This window comes from Carassius auratus, chromosome 37, assembly GCF_003368295.1.
Source record: "Carassius auratus strain Wakin chromosome 37, ASM336829v1, whole genome shotgun sequence".
Lineage (NCBI taxonomy): Eukaryota > Metazoa > Chordata > Actinopteri > Cypriniformes > Cyprinidae > Carassius > Carassius auratus.
Genome location: NC_039279.1, coordinates 16,267,377 through 16,289,205, shown reverse-complemented (window position 1 = coordinate 16,289,205; position 21,829 = coordinate 16,267,377). Strand labels below are relative to the sequence as shown.

The 21,829-nt window shown below is 37.4% G+C and overlaps 1 protein-coding gene across 6 annotated transcripts in view; it reads left to right on the top strand.

The window, feature by feature from the left end:
• The first annotated feature begins 611 nt into the window (after nucleotides 1-611).
• LOC113056368 (1-phosphatidylinositol 4,5-bisphosphate phosphodiesterase epsilon-1-like) overlaps nucleotides 612-21,829 on the top strand; it is a 94,424-nt gene continuing 73,206 nt past the window's right edge. For all 6 annotated transcript variants that reach the window (XM_026223115.1, XM_026223116.1, XM_026223114.1 and 3 more), the window contains exons 1-2: nucleotides 612-810; nucleotides 5,253-6,573. In XM_026223115.1, the coding sequence (XP_026078900.1) occupies nucleotides 5,458-6,573 (1,116 nt within the window). In that variant the 5' untranslated portion in view covers nucleotides 612-810; nucleotides 5,253-5,457. The remainder of the gene's footprint in view (nucleotides 811-5,252; nucleotides 6,574-21,829) is intronic.

The following is a 21,829-nucleotide window of genomic DNA, read 5'->3' as shown; positions in this document are numbered from 1 at the left end:
AATCTGTGTTTTACATAGATCAGTTGAATAAATGATTCAGTGACTCATTCAGAAATACAGTCACTTGTCGCCACCTACTGGCATAACGTTGTAACCGGCAGAAAGAATCGATGAAAATTCCCTCTTCATATCAGAACTCTTGGAAAACTCTTCGGCTAATTGAATTTGAGGACGAAATTAAGTGCAGTAAAACTATTAATAATTTTATGTGATATCTAATACACTTGACTACCACATCATGTAATTTGTCAATCTTTTGCTACACCAATGAAAAGCTGAAACAGGATCACTGGTTGATCAATCATCAATGAAAACAGTTGAAACTAGTTGCCCATATCTGAACAAAATAGTAGTTTTGAAGTAGTTTAGTAGTAATTAGGGCATTGTGCCCCAAGTGCTGTCGAAATATTCATATTTTATTTTATCATATTAGTACCATAGTGTGTTTTGCCCCAATAAAAATGGTCCCAAAACTCTAAGCAGGATGAATAAATACAGAAGTTATACAAAATATAACATTTTCGGTATTTATGAAGACATGCAAGCATGTGTCTGCTACAGTAAAGATGTGTGTCTGTCTCTTGACTGTGTTCAAGTCCTCACACATTCCTATGCAGTCAGTTCAGCTATTGTGCTCGAGAGCGGCTCCGCTGCTGCTGACTTGAATGACTAAGTTTCCCGCCTCTTCAAACTCAAACGCAACTTTGTTTCACTACGGTTGTTGCGGGGCTCTGCAAACCTAACCGTCATTTCATGAAACCATGATGAAGTTTCACGTGAGACGGGTTTTTCTGGTGTGACTCTGCAACGGTGAGTTGTTTCTCCTGTCCTTGGCACGTGTTATGATCTGTTTGTAGTGATAAATCTTGTGTTTATGCGAATATACTACAGCTGTGCGTCAAAATGACGTTTGATGTAGCGTCTTCAGTTGATCAGTTGTGTTGTCTCTGTTTACTACAGTCGGAAAATAATGGAGTCTTTTTACTTCTCCCACATATTCATTCACATCAGTTGTTTCATTTCGTGTAGCCTATATGTATACTTTGTCATAATATTTACGTCCAGTGATACCATGGAACTAGCATGACAGAAGGTTTGGACATTATCAAAAACATTGTTGCTATAGAACTTGTATTTTTTTTTTTTTTTTTTTACAATAATATAATTTTTCCTAGTAACGTTAAATTATTCTCAGTCTGTCATCAGGCAGGTGTTAAATGTTTTACTGTGACAGAGCGGATGTTTCTATAAAAGACATGTGGTGATGTTTTTAAATCGTGTGTGACATCACGATGATCAAAATTGCATGCATATGAGGACATATCTTAGTAAAAGGTACTTTCTTCAAAAAGCACACTGAGACTTCTCTGTCCCCCCTTTCTGCCTCCACAGGCTCCCCTTAGTCTAGGTTGGTGAAATCGGTTTCTAATGGAAATCTCATGTTGTTCTAGTAAAGTCTCTGTGCTGTGACTGAGCTGACCAGCTCTGTAATCTGATCTTTCACCAGTGATCCTGGGGTTTGGGCTCTTTAGGCTCAAACTCATACAATCCATTTTCATTTACCAGCCTGGAAAATGTGAATAGATGGAAAACTTGTCTGATTCAGTTCACATGCCACATCAATTTTATTAAAACTCGATGGAGAAAGAGTTTGAGGCGAGTAGTACTTGGTTACTGTTCTGAGATCAGCTGGGAACTTTTGCTTTGCTGTAAACAAGCCTATCATAGACCTTTGATCAGTTATGCCAATACTCATACTCAGAATTTGGACACTTTTGTGTAAAATGGTGTCATTGCGAGTAAGCAGAACAGACTGTTTTCATGTGTTGTGAAACTGAATCTGGGTTGACACACCTGAGCTTTGTGTAGCTAAACAAGAATCTCTGTGTCAGAAAACATGACACCCCCACAAATTGTAACTGTAGATTTATGCTATATCAAATACTGATTTAGTGTCAAGAAGTGTTTGGACATACCTGCAGTGATCTTTTCTTTGATTTTTACAAATGGTCAGCTTGAATCGGTGTCTGTGTCTGGATCAGCTTGTATCTGTAGAATATAATATTTTGCCACTGGATGTTTGGAGCTCATATTTTCTTTTATCTTTTTTGCATGATATCTGATATATATTTCAATTGTGAGGCCTCAAGAAAAGTACAGTCAGACTGAGACTGTTATTTTAGCATTATTTACATTATTTACTATTATATTATTTTAATATTTTTTAAATAGCTTATATTTGTAATGTTTCGTGTTTTGTAAAAGTTTTTGTAATTTTTTAATGTGCTTTTGCCCTTTTTAGTATTTATTTTCTATATTTCTACTTGGCTTTCATTTATTTTTATTTACTTTATTTTTTACATATAATTTATTTTTTAGTACATTAACCTATATTTATTCCAGGTGTTTGCCAGTCAGCATTTATAATTTTCATTTCACAGTTTATGGGGCGGTTTCCCGGACAGAGATTAAGCCTAGTCCTAGACTAAAATGTCCCTTTAAACCAGATTAACAGAAATCTGGTTAATTTCCTAACCTCGAGCCACATGCTCTGGGTTTTATTGCCATGATAATTTGCGCTACATGGCTACCCTGCTCTGGAGCAGGTTTTATTCTGAGTTAGAGATCACAAACCCAAACTGGACCAGTCAGCCGTGATCTAAATGACATATATCTGATGCTATAATGCCACTAGCTTGTATCTCTTGCTCCAAATGAAAGCAGTTTACAGTCAAATAATTTTAGAGACAAAATTGCCCGTCTTTTGCTCACTATGCATTGCAGGGCAGTACAAGGCGAGCATTTCTTTTTATAAAGCATATACATTTATTTTTTTTTTTTTTAGAAAATAACTGATCGTTTCACTAGATAAGACTCTTACTCCTCCTCTGGCATCATGTAGATCCATTTGAAGCTGCACTGAAACTGTAATTTTGACCTTCAACCATTTGGTAGCTGTTGAAGTCCACTATAAGGAGAATAATCCTGGAATGTTTTCATTGGGTTGTGTAAATTATCAGGACATTTTAATTTATAAGTGAACTAATTCTTTAATGCAATAGCATGATTTTTTTTGTTTCAAAGACATTAGTCATTATTTTTCTTCCTTATTTTCTCTGCAATCATTTACAAAGTCAGCAAATGTAAGATGCCTAATATTTTAGCGTATGAACAGATTTTAAAACATCAGGTGTCGTGTCATACTTGCTGAGTTTGTTAAAGTTGTAGTCTATTCCAGCCTTAACTGCAGTAACACTGAGATCAACAACAGCTGACCTAGTTTAATTTATGATGGACTGTTATCATTTATGATTACCTTTATCTTAATTAAACCTGCATGTATGTTGTTTACCCACATATAAACTTTGTTTTATTAAGATGAACTGTTTCAAGTCTGGATGAGGCTTTGCTCCAGTAGCCGCCTGTTGCATGAGAACAGAATCAAGCGCGCACAGATAATTAGTTTGTGCTGGCTTTAGAAAAGACGGAGAGAAGGAGGGGGTGCGGAGGTGGATTTGGGGAGGTGGGAATTCCCGTAATTTCCAAGCGTTACGATGGCCTCTTGCCTCAACAGACACTCATCCCCACCCTCCTCACTGGAGTCACGTTATGCAGCCTCTTTATGGCTGCAGTTCATAGTTTAGATAAGTAAAGGTGTCTTTGACAAGTTCAGGTTTTTAGGGCACAAATGCACATTACACCCACTGCAGGCAGGCTGACATAATCAGACAAGTCAGTCGCTGGCAAATGACCACAGGAAATGACCGTGACAGATTGGATACAATCTCACATAATGTAATATATACAAATAAAGGCTTGCAGTACTTCTAAGCTTTCACAGCTGTTGAAAGAACTGTAATTAGTTGTGTTTGCTAAGGCAAGCGATTATTGTTGCTCTTTAAACCCCAAATGTCAGATGCACTATTAGAACAGCCCTATATTATACATTGACAATGGGACCTGAGCTCAGAAACTAGCAGTTCATACAGACTTGGGGGCTGGGTTTTTTAACCAGTATATAACCCTCCAGAACAGCAGGCACTAAACAATAAGCTAATAACTGGCCAGAATGAAAGTGAAATGAAAAACCTATATTTTGCCATTGCTTCATAGTCAGACTACCACACGAAGTCTTAAGGACAATTTGTTCTAAAGACAAAGGCGTGTCAGGTTTATTTGTCCTGTGATCTCATTCTACAGCACGAATGCTTATTTAATGTTTTTTAGTAATGTTGGAGAATGAATTCTGGGTTCACATAAGGACAAAACTCAAGAGGCTTCACTGGTATTGTATACCTTATTCCAAATCATGCAAGAGTTTTGAGTGGAGAACAGAAGAATGGGAAATTATTCACAGATACAAATTCTCTTGACTGAAGCTCTGAAAAATCTGCCTTCAGGTTTGAAAGTGTTTTGATGATGTCTGTGATTGGCAATTGCATGGCTCCTGAGTAAATAATGACAGAATTTTCCATTATAGTGAACTGTTCCCAAATTTTAAAATGTAGTTTGTTGACTCTTGTTGGCATTAATTGTTTTATTCAGACTGATAAATAGATTACAATTTTAGCAGTGTTGTAGTGTCTTTGACACTCTTCCCTTTCACCAAGTCCATGTCTGATTACAAGCACTCAAGTGCTGAGTTATGAAAGAAGATCTCCTCACTGTGTTAGCGCAGTGATTTATTGTTGACTGTGTGTGTGTGGGAACCGAGCCATGTTTGAAGACTCTGACTAGCTGAATTAACCCTGAATCAATGCAGCGAATGCCCCCCTTTAATCTCATTCATCCTGCCCCCTCCAAGCAAGGCTTTACATTCCAGAGACCTGTGGGTTTGTATGGGACTTTGTTGGGGGGTTGGGTGGGGCTGCAGCCTGTAGTATGATTTTGGACAGTTATGTAATATCCTGAGAGGGAGATATTAATGAGTGGATGTGAATTTTCATTTCATGCTGTCAAAATCTACATCCTGTCCTTGAAATATATCTTCAGTGTTTTAAACAGTGTTTGTGGGTGAACTTATCCAGATATCACCTAACAAGACACAAAACAGCTTGGCTCTGATAAGGATTGAGAAATTTTCTGGCCTTGCCCACGCCGCGTAAATCCAGTTTGTTACAGTATGTTTATATTCTTGCTCTTGCATTGTCATATTTCTTCATTTTATTCAGGGAACATTTTCAGTTCATTTTCAATACTGTGTGGCAAGAGATGTTGTTTATTGAATTTGTTTTGCTTCCCCTTTCGTCTAGTGTTCTGAACCCCTGAGGTCTTGGGAGAAAAGGCGGAAAAACTGAGAAGACGCAGCCGTCACTTTCTGCAGCAGTCATTTTACAGCTTCCGCTTCAGACAGACCCGCTGAGATACTCTCTCATCCCAAGGCCATCTTCTCCAGGGGTCGTTTGCCAGAACTTTGTCTTTGGTGTAAGGAGGATCTGACATCAGGTGCCAAGTGATATGAGGGTTTGTGTGGAGAGACAAGCGTATATTGGCCTCATGAGCTCAATGGCCTCCGAGAAGACATCCGCTGTGCTGGGAGTGAAGAGTCTCGGAAAGGAGACTTCGGCTAGTAACGGTGATGCTCTCATATCCATGAACTACGGCTTGCCTGTGAGTGTATCCCCTCAGGCTCTGGTCCATTATTCATACGAGACTTTGGAAGGGGACTTACTGGGTACAGAGGGCAGAATACTGAAGTCTTTGGACACTAGGTCTAAGAGTCTGGATTGCTTAGATGAGACCTACATGTCCAAAAACTGCAGCTGTGGGGCTGCAAGGCACGGGGAAGAAGGGTTGTACGTTTGCCAGATGTGTGGGTTTTGTGATCCAGTGGAAAGCAAAGAAGGCTGCCCGGAGAATATCTTTCCTCCTAGAAACTGGGGAATGGTGCCCCAGCTGAGGAAAGCAGAAGGGCTCTCTTCTGATGTTACTTGCCTTGCTGGAGAACAGCCAATGTTGAGTGGCTCGGATGGTGAACTGTGCCAGATGGAACTCGTAATCGGCCAAAACATGGAGATCCAGCCATTCTGTGGGTTGGATTTGAGGCGAAACAGTGTGCCAATATCCTCACCACAAGGGCCTAAATGCACCAATGGCTGCGGTACTGCCATGTATAACAAATTGCATGACAGAACAGACTTTGTATGCGCAGTGTGCCATAAAAATGTATTCTCTAGTTTTGAAAGGATTAACAGGAAAACCAAACCCATTTGTTCTCAGGGCAGATGCCTCAAGAGGTCCACACCCCTCAGGTTGTCTGTACCTGTCTGTAGTGACAGCGAGGGCACTGTGTCTGACAGCGAGTTTGTGCGAAACAAGAAAGAGCGCTCTACTGTCCTTGTCAGGAGGTACCTCAAGAACAATCAGAAAATCAGAAAGACAGTGTGCACCGGCACCAGAGCTATAGTGAGGACTCTACCCACCGGCTGCATCTCTGACAGAGTCTGGGAGTCTGTTTGTGGGAAAACGTGCCACCTTGGTGTTAAGGCGAAAGGATACAGCAGAGTGCTTCAGGCCATCCAGCTGCAGGTTTCCAGGGCCCTTCTCACATACCCAGGGGTCAGGTTTGCAGAGGTAAGGTCAATTTCTTTTCTCACTAAAGCTCTACATAGTATGAATGCTTCCTTTATGAACTGGTGGTTGTTCAGGTGTTACGTTAAAGCCCCGATATACTCAAAATTAAGTTCTTTTTCATTCTCCTTTTAGAGGTAAATGGAGTTTACATTTAGAGGTATACTGTGAGTACAGGTATACTGTTATTAAACATCCCCGATGCCACCCACACTGCTGAGGGCAACGTTTATATGAATATGAAAATATGTGCTGTGAGATTTGCTCTAAAAAGCATATGTTCATAGCAACATGGGTATGTCTGCATGAGCTCTGCAAATTAGCACTCTCGTGAAGTCACGTCACGTGTATTTACATGGCACTTTATTCAATATATTCCTATGGAGCAGTATTAAATATGAAAAACAGTGCCAGTGTCTCAGTTCATCAAAAGCAAAACTTAATTTGGTACTATAAAGTGCTTCTCCACTGCGTTCTTGTTTTAACTTGTGGACATCTCAGTTTTAAACTGAACTGAGATGATGACATCACTGAATTCAATGATGAACTGCCTTTAACTGTCATTTTGCATTATTGACACAATGACGCAATCTTTATTGTTTAAAGTGCTAAATAAATTAAGGTGACTTGATCTCATCTCCAAGGACAGACAAAATAAATCCAGAGAAGAGTTCAATGTGAAAGTCAGCAGCACACACCTTCTATGATGCAGTCATCACGGACCAATGGTAGTACATAGGTATTTTCAGTAAGAAAAATCGTTTCTGGAGAATTTGCTTTTTTTAAAATAAATGAACAAATTATTACAATTGAACCCTACATTCTAAGCTTGATTATTGGGTGCATAATTAGTGGATCTTGCTATTTCAGTTGCTTGTATGTATAGTTCTGCAATCTTTCTGCATTTTCAAAACTCATAACTTTTAAACCATTTGTGATACAGTCATGAATGATACCTCAAATCATGTGGCTTGTTGAGGAGAGTTATGATATTATTTACTAGGTGATCAGGCTTGTGTTTTTTTTCCTGGTTGTCTAAACCGGCTGAAAGGTACCCTAGACTCAAGAAGGGACAGTTCTTCTAAAGTGTTAAGGGTTGTTTGCTAGGTGCATATCTAGTCGTGACCGTATCTGTGCACTTCTATCAGGGATCTGATATGTCTCGCGAGAACGTGACCATATCCTCACCCAGACCTTTCAAATATATTTCCATGACACTGGCCCTTTCACCAGTGGTGGTGTAAGATATTTTATATTCACATCAGACAAGACGCATAAGTGGGAAAATTATGCAGTGTAGTCTTTATCTAGTCATAAAAAGAGAATTCAGTTTAACGGGGAATTACATGGAATTTGTCAGACTTTGAATTAATCAATCAAAAGTAGGTCATTAAACTTAAATAAAATCACGATATGTACGTTATCTGTTAATATAAAGCTACAAAAGTCAATTTAAAATATGAATCCTGCATGTTCTGCATGTCTCTGTTAATGAATGGCACAGATGCTCGGTTACATTTACTACATGTATACTGAAGTGTGATTTCAGCAGCTGCCGTTTTACCAAATGAGGACTTGAACACATGTCCTATACTACTAAAATGAATTTATTAAGATTAATCACACAACATTTCTTCCATGTTTTAATTTTAATAGTAAATACCCTTTGTTTGCCAAAAAAAGTTTTCTTAATTTTCAATAATTAAAAGATACATTAAATTAATGTTTTATGCCTTTGATAACCAGAGAAATTTAAATACACAATATAGAATTTCCGAGGGAATAATAATAATAATAATGCTACTTTAAGAACAAATGTAATTAATAAATTAAGTTGTTTATACATTCAAATAATTAGACATGCTTAAACACAGAACTTGGTAACAATAAAAAATATAAATAATATAATGAGAAAAAATAAAACATTTCATAGGGTCCTAAACAACATTTTTGTTAAACCTTTCATAAATTGATGTATACACTTCATGATTTTAATTAATTAGGCATGCTTTTTAATTGATAAAATGTAATTTAACTATTAAAAAGGAGTTTAATTTTTTTTTCTGACTTCACTTTCACTTTAAAGGGATATTTGTGTAGTTTATTTTTATTTATACTATTTATAATTTTTGTGCAATTAATTGCCTGTCAGTTTAGTTTGTGAAAAAAACCTTCTGCAGTGTTTACATATTGTTTATTACTGCATAAAATTTCATAAAGTACAAGTTGATTTCAAGGTGCACCTACATTTTTTTTTTACATTTTGTGTTTTTCAGCTGATAATATATATATATAATGTATATAATGTATATAATTCATCAATGAGGATTTGAGAAAAAAAAAACTAAAAAAAAAACTTCTCTTTCTCTTGAACCCAGTCTCGTCTCGTGGGATAAGCGTCTCGTCACACCCCTAATATCTATGCAACCATCTAGCAAACAACTTGAACACTCAGACAATTCCATAGTAGAAATTACCCAGAACACCAATTATGTGATATTGGTGGTTTTAGGGTTTTGCTGCAATTCTTTCAAAAAACATTACAGCTGCCATTAAAACACCTTCAAAACTGTATTACAAACCCTTTCATTGTTTAATAAATTAGCTACATCTGTCATTTCCTATATGAGCCTATTAGAATTACTGAACAACCATTTTAAAAGTAGTTATTTTTCACTATTATTTACAACAGGATCTGCATTTTAAACTAGACCATGAAATATTTCAACAACATGTCATTTCTTTTTTGTATTAATAGATGGTTTTATCCACAGTAACTTACAAATGAGAAATAGCGATTTATTGTACAGGGTTAATGATATTAGCAATGCTACAATACCAAATTGTAAGAGTAAACCAAAGCAGTTTAGCAGTTTTTAGTCATCTGGTTATTGTGGTAATGGTTTGAGTCTGTTTTATAGATGGACACTGGCCAGCACTTAATTGTGCCCATAAATTGATGAAGTATGGGCAAAGTAGAAAGATATCTTTCTTTTTAATTAAATTCCTTATCCTGGAGCTCACAAAACTCAAGCTGGTGCAAGATACAGATATGACGCATCCATCTTGAGGTTTTTTTGACTGATTAAGTGATTTAGTGGGCGACTGCTGTCTGTTTCAGCAGAACTTCAGATCTGTTATGTAGCATACTATGTCTGAGCTTAGGCATACATTTTACTAGCAGAGTTGTAAAAAGCACTGCTTGTTGTGTTAAGGGTTGCTCCAGTGCTGTCTGGTTTCTCAGTGAGACAGTGGAACCCTCTGTTTCAGAGCGTACAGTGGTTCTCGCTACACTGGATGAAGACTTTATTGCCCCTTTGAGGCACTAAACCTCTGCCTCCTTTTTATTCATCCCTTATAGGTAAAAAATTAGTTCACTGTGTCTAAGCATGTACAAATAAGTGTGCTGAAGCCATTGCTACTCCATAAACCATTTTGTATTCACATTAAGTTTGGTGTTCCACTGATTTGTTATTGGGGTTCTGTTCTGGTTTCAATGGTAAAATGGATTTGAACTGATTCATTTTGGAGAGCGGCCAAGTATTGTCTCATATATGGAAATAGGAAAGGGTTAAAACGAGGTTAAAGTGGATAGAGAAAAACAGCCCGTATCCCTTTTAGTGGTTCCATTATATTACATCAGGATTCTCTGGAGAACTGTAGTCTAATATATGAGAGCTTATGCTGGTGGTGACATGAAGCATGTACTGTGGTTTCATTCAGCCATAATTTAAGGATTGCTTTATTACTCCACTCTTTTCATAACACTTTAGTCTTTAGTGTTAGTGAGGTTACTTTATTGTCCAAATTTGGATAGAAATTTACATTTTTAAAGTTCTTTGAAACCTTCTCTGGAAGTTATTTGACGGAAGTAATTTTTTTATTTGACCTAAAAAGTATTATATATTGTGTGTGTGTGCGTGTCCGTGTAATATATATATATATATATATATATATATATATATTATATATATATGTATTAGAGCCCGACCGATATGGATTTTTGGGGGCCGATGCCGATATTAACTCGAAAAGAGCCGATTTATAAGCCAATACTTTGATTTTGAAAATAAACTGGATATTAGACCCATTTCCTATAAACTGCACTTACACAACATTCAATAGCAAAATATCTGCCTGTTCTATGTATGTGGGCTGTATAAACCATTTTCCAGAAGGGATTTATGTAAAAAAAAAAAAAGCCTTAGATTACGGTCTCAATGACTAAACAATTGCACATCAAAAGTATATATTTTTTAATGATCAAAAAACTGATTTTAAACATTTAACACTTTTACTTTCTTCCAGTTGAAGCTGGTTTTAACAGTCTGTGTGTGTACTGTACATAAATTATAATACTAAAGTTTAAGTATTTACAGAAGTAGTCCCACACTTTGCTGCTACAGCATTCACCTTTTTCAGCCATCTGTAGGCAGAAAGAGAGACAGAGAAAGAATAAGTATGTGCATTAATAATATCACCATGTATCATTACTCATGTCATCATTAGAATTATAATAATAATAAACAGGGATCTCCTACATAGGCAAAAATGAGAAATATATATATATATATTTTTATTTGTCAAGCAATAGGTATTACCTACTTATATTTAACTATATTATTTCAACATTTTCCTGTTATGTCTTTAAAGCTGCTTTGAAACAATATGTAAAAAAAAAAGAAAAAAGCGCGAGTTCAGCTCACATTTATTTACATGTCCCCTCTGGTTTAATCATTTCTGACGCACCTACTGTAACTACACTATATTTGCTCTCACAGACACATTCACAATGGACCCGTATATATTCTTCTCTTCTCTTCTCTCTGTGCAGTCTGAATCAAAACATCGTCATGCGCTGCCCAACGTAAAGTTAGCCTACTGTTACCGGAAGATTACGGAATCAATTCGAAGTTGATTCCGAAAGTAACCAGCCTGAATTCACCAAATTGTTCTCTGGACCTGAGGGTAGCCTCTTCTTCCTTGCTTCTCTCTTAATTCTCATCAGCAGGACTAGCGCTATCGCTCGCTTCTTACAACGGGACAGATACATGTTTGCTGCTGACCGAAAGGAGGAACAACAGACTATGAAAGAGCTCCCGCTAAAAGTTTTTAAAACTCTGCCAACGCCATAGCGCAGCGCAAATCGCGTTGTATCTGAAGGGCAACGCTAAACCCAGCGGGCAAGCGCCGTGAATACCGCGTCCTGTGTGAAAGGACCATTACGCGGTCATTATGTGGGAAACACACCACAATAGTATAAGAATAAGTTAAATGCTAACGTTATAGTTTGACCTCTTATTAACGTTCGCGCTCTTCCACTGATAAACATGGTATTAGCTTTGTGGCTAATCTAATATAGCAATGCATTAGCGGCTGTAAGTGATGTTGCAGAATATTTAGAAGTGATAATGATAGGACCGTTAACTAGAACTACCACACCGTTTTTATATACATGCTTTTGCTTGTTATATTAATTTCTTTAGTTTGTAATGAAGATTTATCTGTGGATTTTCCTTTTAAATGACTTCCACAAAGAATGTCGGGAAATATAATTTTGTTGTACAAGCCTGTCGCCTCATAAACAGGTTAAAGGAGCAGTGTTTATAGCTCTTCTTTATCAACAGTACACAAAATGCATAGAAATAAAATGTACCGCCACAATGAGCATGTGATTATGACCACTTACCAAACTAAGAAAGGCAGGACTCAAAAGTTTTGAAAAACATGTAACTCTTGAGTCTGCTGGGGTCAACTGGTGAGTGTGTAAATCAGAAAGTTTCCCATGGCATATTTGCCTTTCCATCTGGACTTTAAATGAAATGACAGACTGCTCATTCTGATTAAGCTGAGCTTGTTCTTTTAATGTGTTCTTAAGCTTTTACTGGTGTTTGTGCATGGACTCAGATGTTGACACTCAGAGCAAAGAGCTACCCACTCAGGAGTGTTTTTAAGGCAGCTCTTTATATGGCATTCAAGAGGCATCTGCTAATCGTCTCCATTTGTGATTCTAGCAGCAGTAGGGAGGAAGTGCAGAGTTGAAACTCTGACCTCCCCCGGCCTTGACCCCTGGGTTTGTTGTCTCAGTGGACACCACAGAGGATTCAAAGGAGCTTATGAGATTGCAAGTAGGGGACTGTAACCACAGTGTTGTCTGTGGTTTATACAGCAGCCAAGAGATTATACATGGCTTATGCTCCAATTTCAGATGAATGTTTAAATGGAACTTAATAGTTCCCACAAAAGAAAGAAAGTCGCAAGGGATTGGAATGACCTTTGAATAATGACATATTTTCACCTTGCATGAACTATTAATTAAATATTGTATTTGGTTTGGTGTGAAAAGAGAGAATATGATGAAAATGTAATTTACTACAGCCATCTTTGGTATTATTTGGTATTAAAGATTACTGGATCTCTTATTAGCGCTGTGTAGTAACAGCGTCGCATGATCACGGTCGGCTCGCGCTGCACTGGTCCAAACTGATAAACGGTCCGTCAACCACACAATAACGAGTAGTTTCGTTCCGCTTGCATTATGTTTGCCATTTGATGTTGGGCACTGTTGTGGTTGCGTCGGCGTCTCTTACATTATGAGCGCGCTTGCCACGCGTTGCGCCTACATTTGAAATAACGAAATTGTAATTGAAATTGGCATTGTTAGCATATGATTTTTTACAAATTTTGAAAAAATATTTTTATATAAAATTATTAGTAGAACATTTTATGCATCTTTATTCACCTCAAAGCATAAGCGCTCCCGATAACCAATGTTCTAGCGTACACTCTTACCTTCAAAAATAGGTGAGGTGCTAGCATTGCGACAGGGAAAGAGAGGGGGTGCCTCCGGCGATTTCAACTGACTGCATGAGGCCAGAATAAATAGACGGCCAGAGCATCGTTATGAAAGTTTATTAATTGCACATTTAAAGCCTTAAAATTTTAAGCATTCAAACTAGGGCTGGGACAACGCGTTGAGGTCATCGATGAAAAAATATGTCGACGCAAAATATGAGCATCGATTCGTCGACCTGTTTTTTTTCTCTAAAAAACGTTTGCAAAACGTTTACCTTATGCGCGCTGAATATACGCGATGGCCGCATCAACATTCTGTACAACGTTATATAACCAACCCAGGGTTTTTTCTGCATTTATCTTTTTTTTTTTGGCGGCTGTCAAAGCCTTATTTGATCGCTGTGCCTGACAGGATGCATACGAGAGAGAGCCCCGGCTGCGCGCGCACACTCACAGTCTTCAAACAACACGAGTGCTTCTTGCTCTCTCTCTCCCTTGTGCATATTAATCAAAATCATTAAACACGATATAAAAAGGGCGAAACACCAAAGTTTCACGCGCGCACTCAGTCTTCAAACTACACGAGCTCTCTCTCTCTCTCTCTCTCTCTCTCTCTCTCTCTCTCTCTCTCTCTCTCTCTCTCATATTAACCAAAATCATTAGACACGATAGAAAAAGGGCAGAACGCCAAAGTTTCACGTGGAGCATTCTGAGATTTTTTTTTTTAATCCATGACAGGCTGCTGGCTCCCACTGTTAATTTTTTTTTATTTTTTTTAAGCACTCTCTGTATTAGCTTAAAGCCCTCAAGTTTACATTGGTTACTGTATTCTTTCAATTGCTCTAAACAAGTATTTTGGGTGACAAGTACTTTTTGTACTTGATTACAATAAATATCAAGTACTTTAAAACTTTTACTCAAGTAACATTTTCTGGTAAGAAGTCTGTACTTTTACTGGAGTATGACTTTCAGGTACTTTATACACCACTGGTTTGGTCTCTTCTTGCTCTTGAATTGACAAATGCATACAAAATTGTCACAATATCTGTCTTTGCAAGTATCCTTGAAAAAAATGGTTGGTTATGTCTTAAGTGAAAGTAATCAGTTGGGAAATAAATGGAATGTGTATCATTATATTTTGTATGTATAATCTCTTAAAATGATCGCACCTAATATATATTTACTATCTGCTGTCAGTGTCCTTAATGTTAATACAATAAATTAAATAGGAGAAAATCACTCACTGCTCTTTACTGAATTACTTAGTAGTTTTAACAAGAATTAATCTCTATTTAATTTATTCAGTGAAGATTTAAGCAATGATTTTTTACATTTGAACCTGGACACCTACAAACTTGAAAAAAAAACTTAAACATTGTTTAATTAGTATATTTGTTTATTTGTGCAATTTAGACAATTTCAAACAGGGCCCAGTAGTACATTCTTCACTGGAGCCCTGCAAAGCCCAACTACGGCCCTGTAAACCGATCGGTCTGCTTCTAGTCGAGCACACAGCTGCTGCTGCTGCCACCTTATGACAATAGATTTACACTTCAAATTAGGTAGTCTGTCATCAATGACAGTAGCTCATTGGAAAATGCCCTTTATTTTGTTTGCACTAATAAATGCTGCTTCTTGCCAGCTGCAATCACTCATAAAACATTGTTCCATGTTTTTTTTTTATATATCGTCATAACGCTATCGCAAATATTCTTGAAATATCGTTATATAATTTTAAGGCTATATCGCCCACCCATACTGTTGATAATTTTTTACCAGTTCGTTTTTAATTGTCTGAAAGAACAATAAAATCAAACTTTCCAGTGCTGCTTGGCTTTGAGATCACAATTGATGAGAGCACATTTCCTTATTGCCTCACTCAGCTTAATTAGCTGTAAAGATGCGTTTGCATTACGATGTCACAAAAGAAAAAAAAAACAGCATTTGGCCACGTTACACCACTACTCATTGGAAAAAAAAGAAATGGCATATTGCTGGAAAAATGACTCTATTAAAGCAATGGAGCTTCCATCATGTAGTAAGCATCGCTACATTTCCCCCAGATTTCAATAAACCCATAAGAAAGACATTGATATGGTTAACAACCACTGAAATGACAAAACAATACACTTCAACTCATTCCTCTCATTCTTGTAAAGCAAATCAGCCCCATAATTATTTCCCTCATGGACCGAGACCACCTAGAGTGTCTCGCCATCAACAGCCCAAGCCACATCATATCCTGACTGAGACCTTGGAGAGACTGGCAGGTACAGATAAGACCTGTCTGACTCTCACTAACACACTGTGTCAGTGAGCAGAGCACCCATCTACATGCCAAACAAAACACTGGACGAGGCTGGGGGAAGGGACACGGGGACCATGATACTGCACACAAAGTATGCCTTGTGTTTCTAAGAACTCAGGATGCACAATAGCCGCTTTTCCACTGTTGGGCCAGTGCGAGCCAGTGCTTTAAACAGGCCAGGCGGGGCTAATAGCCTTGGATCTGCAGCACAGAGGCCAAAATAACTCTGCGTTTCCACCATTGTGCCAGAAGCTCCGCTGTGCTTCTCTAAAACCCACCCTTTTTTTCAACATTTTCTTTCAAGGCCCTGAAAAGTTTTTGAAAATAAACATACATTGATGCAGGTTTATTTAAATGTATTATTTATTTTCTGTAAAAAATCCATAATATTCCCTCTGGTCTGCTAATGTGTTATTTCGCCAACAATTCGTGGCCTATGCATAGAAGCTTGCTTGATTTACATTAGTTAGGCACATTTATGCGTTACGTTAAATGTTTCGTGCGTGAGGTACTTTGTGTTGTATTTTACCATGATATTAGAGTGATCACATTTTTCTCTTTTTCCCCAGACATGTCCTGTTTTTGGACTTAAAAAATGCGTCTGGCCGGGATTTCTGAATCGCCCAAAATGATGAGAATACGCTTTTGCTCTCTACAGTCACCATTGCGTTTTTGTATTCGAGCGCTGCGAGGGATTGTTGTCTTAATCCCGCTCCCGCTGAATTTCTGACCATTATTGCCCGCTTGTGTCCAATCCTGCCCACTCCCTGCAAACATTCTAATATTGCATAAATCTCACCTGTCATAGAGCTGCTATCAATATGCAGATTATTTAAATCTCTTTTGAATCAGCCATCTCTCTCTCCTCAACCCCTGATCAGTTAAATCTGACTCCTGTAGCTTGTGTTGAATGCAGGGTTGCCAAGTCCGCATTAATTTTTTTTCTCCTATGGCTACTTTTAAACTGTGAATGGTTTGATTTTCCCCGTGGGTTAAAGGTTTGAAATGTTGCTTAATTACATTTGACTAAAATGCTTGGATTTAAATATTTTGCATGTTAAGTTTTGTGAAGGAGGGCAACCGATAGGAAGCTTTTTAGCTGTGTTTATGATCAATATGCATAACAGTTACTTTAAAATATCTATTTTAGGTATGGAAATGACATTTTAAGTTTTGATATTTTGGATTTGGTCATTGCACTACTTTGGGCACTACTTTAACCACCAACCAACCACATCGCAACATCCCCCACCCCCACAGTCCTCTTTTTGGAAAACTAAAATATTGTCACCCTACATGGCGTTCATGCATGCATGCAAGAACTACTAGGATGGTAAACTCTAAAAACTGAAAAGCATATTCTTGTATCTTAAAACTTCTGGTTATATGAGCCTAAGCTCTTTTCAATAAAATCAATGCAAAAGTTCATATCAGATCATTTTAGAATACAGTATAGGATGTACCGAATATTCTTCAGTTTTATGCAAAACAGAAATACAAGGAGTAGAATATCAGATCTCTGTCATATTGCCAAAAATTAATACAAAAAAAATATTTTTTGCAAAGTTGTGTTTGACACATGAACACTGTAACAATGTATCTTACAATATAACACAATGGAACCTCGCTTTCACTTGAAATGTGTCCCCACATTAAAGGCCGTGTTGCAAGGTTAATTTTTTAATGAATATGTGTAATTTGCTTGTTGGTAATAAACATTTAAACTGTTATCCATTGTATTTTATGTTGTTGGGTATCACAAAACGGAATATAATACGAAAAAAGTAGGTACTATCTTACAGCGGTCTCCTTTCCCCCACAATGCATTGCATCACGTCACGTTGGGGAGAGAATTTACCAAAGCCACCTTGAGAGCATTGAGAGTGACGCAGGACGCAGATTATAGATAAATAGATAAGTAAATATATATATATATATATATATATATATATATATATATATATATATAGATAGATAGATAGATAGATAGATAGATAAATAGACTAGATACAGTATATAGATAGATAGACAGACAGATAGATAGAGAGATAGCGACCCAAACGCACTCACTTCCCTACAAGCTTTTCAGCGCAGTTTCCATGGGACAGCACCCACACAAGCACCTGTCAAACACAGCGACACACACGCAGCTACGTTTGCAACAACATTTTCACCGGAGGACGAGATAAATAATGTGTGTGTGTGTGTGTGTGTGTGTGTGTCGTTATTGTGCACTGCTGCTCGTAAACTAGCTCCAGCGGTCATTGCTGCGATGCTAAATGATAGCAACTCACCAGGACACTTCACCAACTCTCCACTCATTCTCCTCGGACCATGCATAGGCTTTGACGGACATCAGTTCTTGGCAATTCCTCATTTGCCCTCTCACGGCTGGCTCGATCGAAATTACACAGCTGCGGATCATCATACATGTTTGCTCTCGCCACCTCTTCCTCATCCCAGTCAGTCGCTATAGTTCTGATGCTGCGTTCCAGGCAGGTTTTTGAGCTCGTAATCACTATTTCATACCACTACTAATGACTTTGTACCGTTCCAGGCAAGTTACGCCAAACTTTCTGAGCGCAAGGAATTGTAACTAGATTATTTATTTTATTGCAATGTTGCATTGACCTAAAATCGTTTTTTCAACGTGTACTACTTGCATAAACACTGCATCCGCAGGCAGTATTATTCGTATGGGCTGTCACCGTTGTTTCGCGTGCTGTGTGACCTCGGAACTCGGAGTGCATCGATCTAGTATGAGACACGAGTTCACAGGTGGGAAGTCACGGGTTTGATTGCCGTTCCAGCGCACTTTCACTGGTTTAAGGTTGGAAAAACACGGGTTACGGGTTGCCTGGAACGCTGCATCATACTAGACTGAGGCTACCTTTCCTCGACTTCTCCCCAACATGACGTCATCACCGAGTTGCGTAAAAAAAACGTTTATACCAAAAACTTAAAAAATAGGTCTTTAAGCCCATTTTTGAGACATTTTAAAAATGATATACATATCTTGAGTGATTTATGTACCCATTAATCGAAAGTGGTGTTTAACCTGCAACATGGCCTTTAAGTCCTTGAATTTGAGGGTATTGGACCTGGAAAGTCCTTGAAAGGTCCATGAATTTGAAGTTAACCAAGGTGTGGGAACCCTGTATGACAGATAAAACGTTAATGAATACATGATTGTCAGAGAGAATAAACTGTCTTCTGATTTCTTTATTTGAGGAAGCACCGACGAGGCACGATCAATACCACGATCGCTTTTGGCCCGACAGTGGAAATGCAGCGAATCAGCCATTTATAAAAACCATCATAAAACCAAGGGTGCGTTAAAGATCGACTGATATTGGATTTTGCCGATACCGGTAGCAAGTTTGGACCACACTTGCCTATACCGATTAATTAACTGATAGTTTTTAAAATGGATACAAAAAAACAAACAAACAAAAAAACAGTACTGAACCATACTAGTAATAGTAGTAGTAATTTAATTGCTCTGTTCCGATTTATGGCCAGTCAACCGGTGCATCCCTACTTTTAATTACTTAATTTACCATTAATTTACCATCTTCAGCCTAACCACAGGCTGTACTCTTTACCACAATGGTAACATTACAAAACCAACATAACGGAAACCTTTGTAGATTCTAATATAACACAACATTTAAGTACTAACTTATGTCCCTCTATGTTAATCTTGTGTAAAAACACACAAAATAACACTTCATTGCCACATTTATTTTCCTTGTTTTCTGATGCAAAGCATGCTGGTAACTAGAAAACACAATCATTTTAAGTTAACCTTTTTAAATTAAGTCCATTAAGTCCACTATCGGGGTGGATTTTTGCTGATAACCGATTGTTCCAGCGATCAACTATCGGTGACGATAAATCGGTCGACCTCTAGCATTAAATCTCAACTCTGAAACCTAAAATGAGAAATTAGACACTATACTGTCTTGTGGACTTCACGCACAGCAACCATAGCAAAGCCACAAGTTCAGATCAGGTGCACTGTTTGATACGGGTCAATATTTACTCAAAATTCTTAAAACCTTGTCTAATCGCTCATTTGTAGAACTGTTATCAGGCAATAATGGATTATCTGTCAGGCAGATGTTTTGATGTATTGCTATTTTGGACCTTGAACTGTGTTTTAGCGAAGAAGCCGGGAGTTCAAAGTGGTTATGTTTTTAACAGTCTGAATTTCTTAAATCAAATAACTTTTGTGATAAATCTAGTCTATTGAAACAGAAATGGACAGAACAGTCATCAGGGAAGCAGGTGCTCTTGAGAAGAGCTCTCAGGAATACTCTTTGGTGGACTGTGGTCAAACTCAATGTTTGATTAGCTCTAGTGGAAGAGGAAGGGATTCTGGGCATAACATACTGTACAGTACACCTCGACATGGACTGAATTATACTATGCGTGATACAAATGTGTAGCTGAATAGCTGCAGAAGTTGACATAACTTAATTACTTAATGTTTCTGATATCTCATTGAATCTATTCCATTATTAATATAACATTACATTCTTTTTGTTAGCAGATAGTGGCCCTTTATATATATATATATATATATATATAAACACACACACACACATACCTAGCTTTTAGGTCAAAATGCAAGGCAGCTTATTTAGTGAAATCTTTATAGTGGCCTGGCTGTTATATCGGTAAGCCAGCAACAAAAAGGAGATGATGGCAGATAAAATTAAAATGACATCCAGTTTTGCTTCTCCATAATTCGTGCTATAGTTATTAAATCAGGTCATTTGGATTTCAATGAAATACCTGAAGGCAAGCTAGTCACTCATCTTATGACACAGCTAGTTCACTCTAAACTACAAGTAAACAAGTTTCTCTATTGATGGTGTTCAGACTGAACAACTCTAATCTTGATTGATTCAGGTTGTCCGATCTTTCCCTCCTAAGTGTCTTGTCTTAACCTGTTATTTGTAATGTCCTCAGGGGTTTGCTGGCAGTTGAGGGTGTAACTCTGGGAAGGTGAGGTTTGCTGTTGTCTCTGTGATTCAGAGCTGCCAGAAATATACATGGCAGGCTGCTTTTACTCAAATAGGACCAACAGCCCTGATTTTAGGCTGCTAAAACACAGACTGTTGCTCCACTGAAAGATAGTAGTGTGTCTTTTCAAGCTTCCGTCATGCTTTGTGCTGTCCAATCTGTTTTTCATGTGTATTTACTCAGAGGCAGATGAATGTGTCAAACACTGTCAAATGATAGTACCAATACATTATTGAAGAACCAATTTATTGTGTGTAATAGTTGAAACCTAGGATTCATGAAATCCTCAAGCAGGGTGGGAAAATAGATGGAAATCAAGTTTAACATGTTGTTGTCATGTTCTCTGGAGGGTAAGCGATCCCAGCGGTGAACTCTCTGTGTGTCATGAAAAACAAACACCCAGAAAGGCTAAAGGTGCATGCTTTCCACAGCAGGGAGAGTACATTCCCTTTCAGCAGACCTGAGTGTATGTGAGGAGTTTTTATCTCATTCTGTCTCTGGAATGTGAAAGAGTATGTATATTGCCACAGTGATAAAATATTTTATAAAATAATTTAATGTTCCATTTAAGATTAGGAGAGTTTCTGCCATTTATAAAAACAAAGTCATCAGATCTGTTCAGTGAAAAAAGTATAATGTAATGAAATATAATTTAAATGAATTTGAAAATAGAATTATGTATATTATATAATATATATTTTCATTAATTTGATTTAAACTAAAAACATTTTTTATGTAAAATTTAAATTCGTAATATATCCAGTGTAATGTAGTTAACATTTTTGGGTATTGAGAATCTAAACTCCAAAATGAAAAGATGAGTGATAATTGACATGAAAACAATGGTTTATGCAATGTATTATTATTATTATTTTTTTTTTTGCGTAAATCTGAGCACTGATTTAGGACCAGGAATTGTTTTGTTTGTATGTAAATTGAGTTTATCTTTGTGTTCATTACTGACTTAATTCATTACTGTCAACTTCTGACCTTAGCACATTCATCAGACTGAATCTTTCAGTTGTGGTTGTTGATTTCCGCCCCCTAGTGTGCACCTGTGGTAACATGATTCCTGAAAAACACATTTATGTGTGGTATTTGGTAAAAAAAATATATATATATATA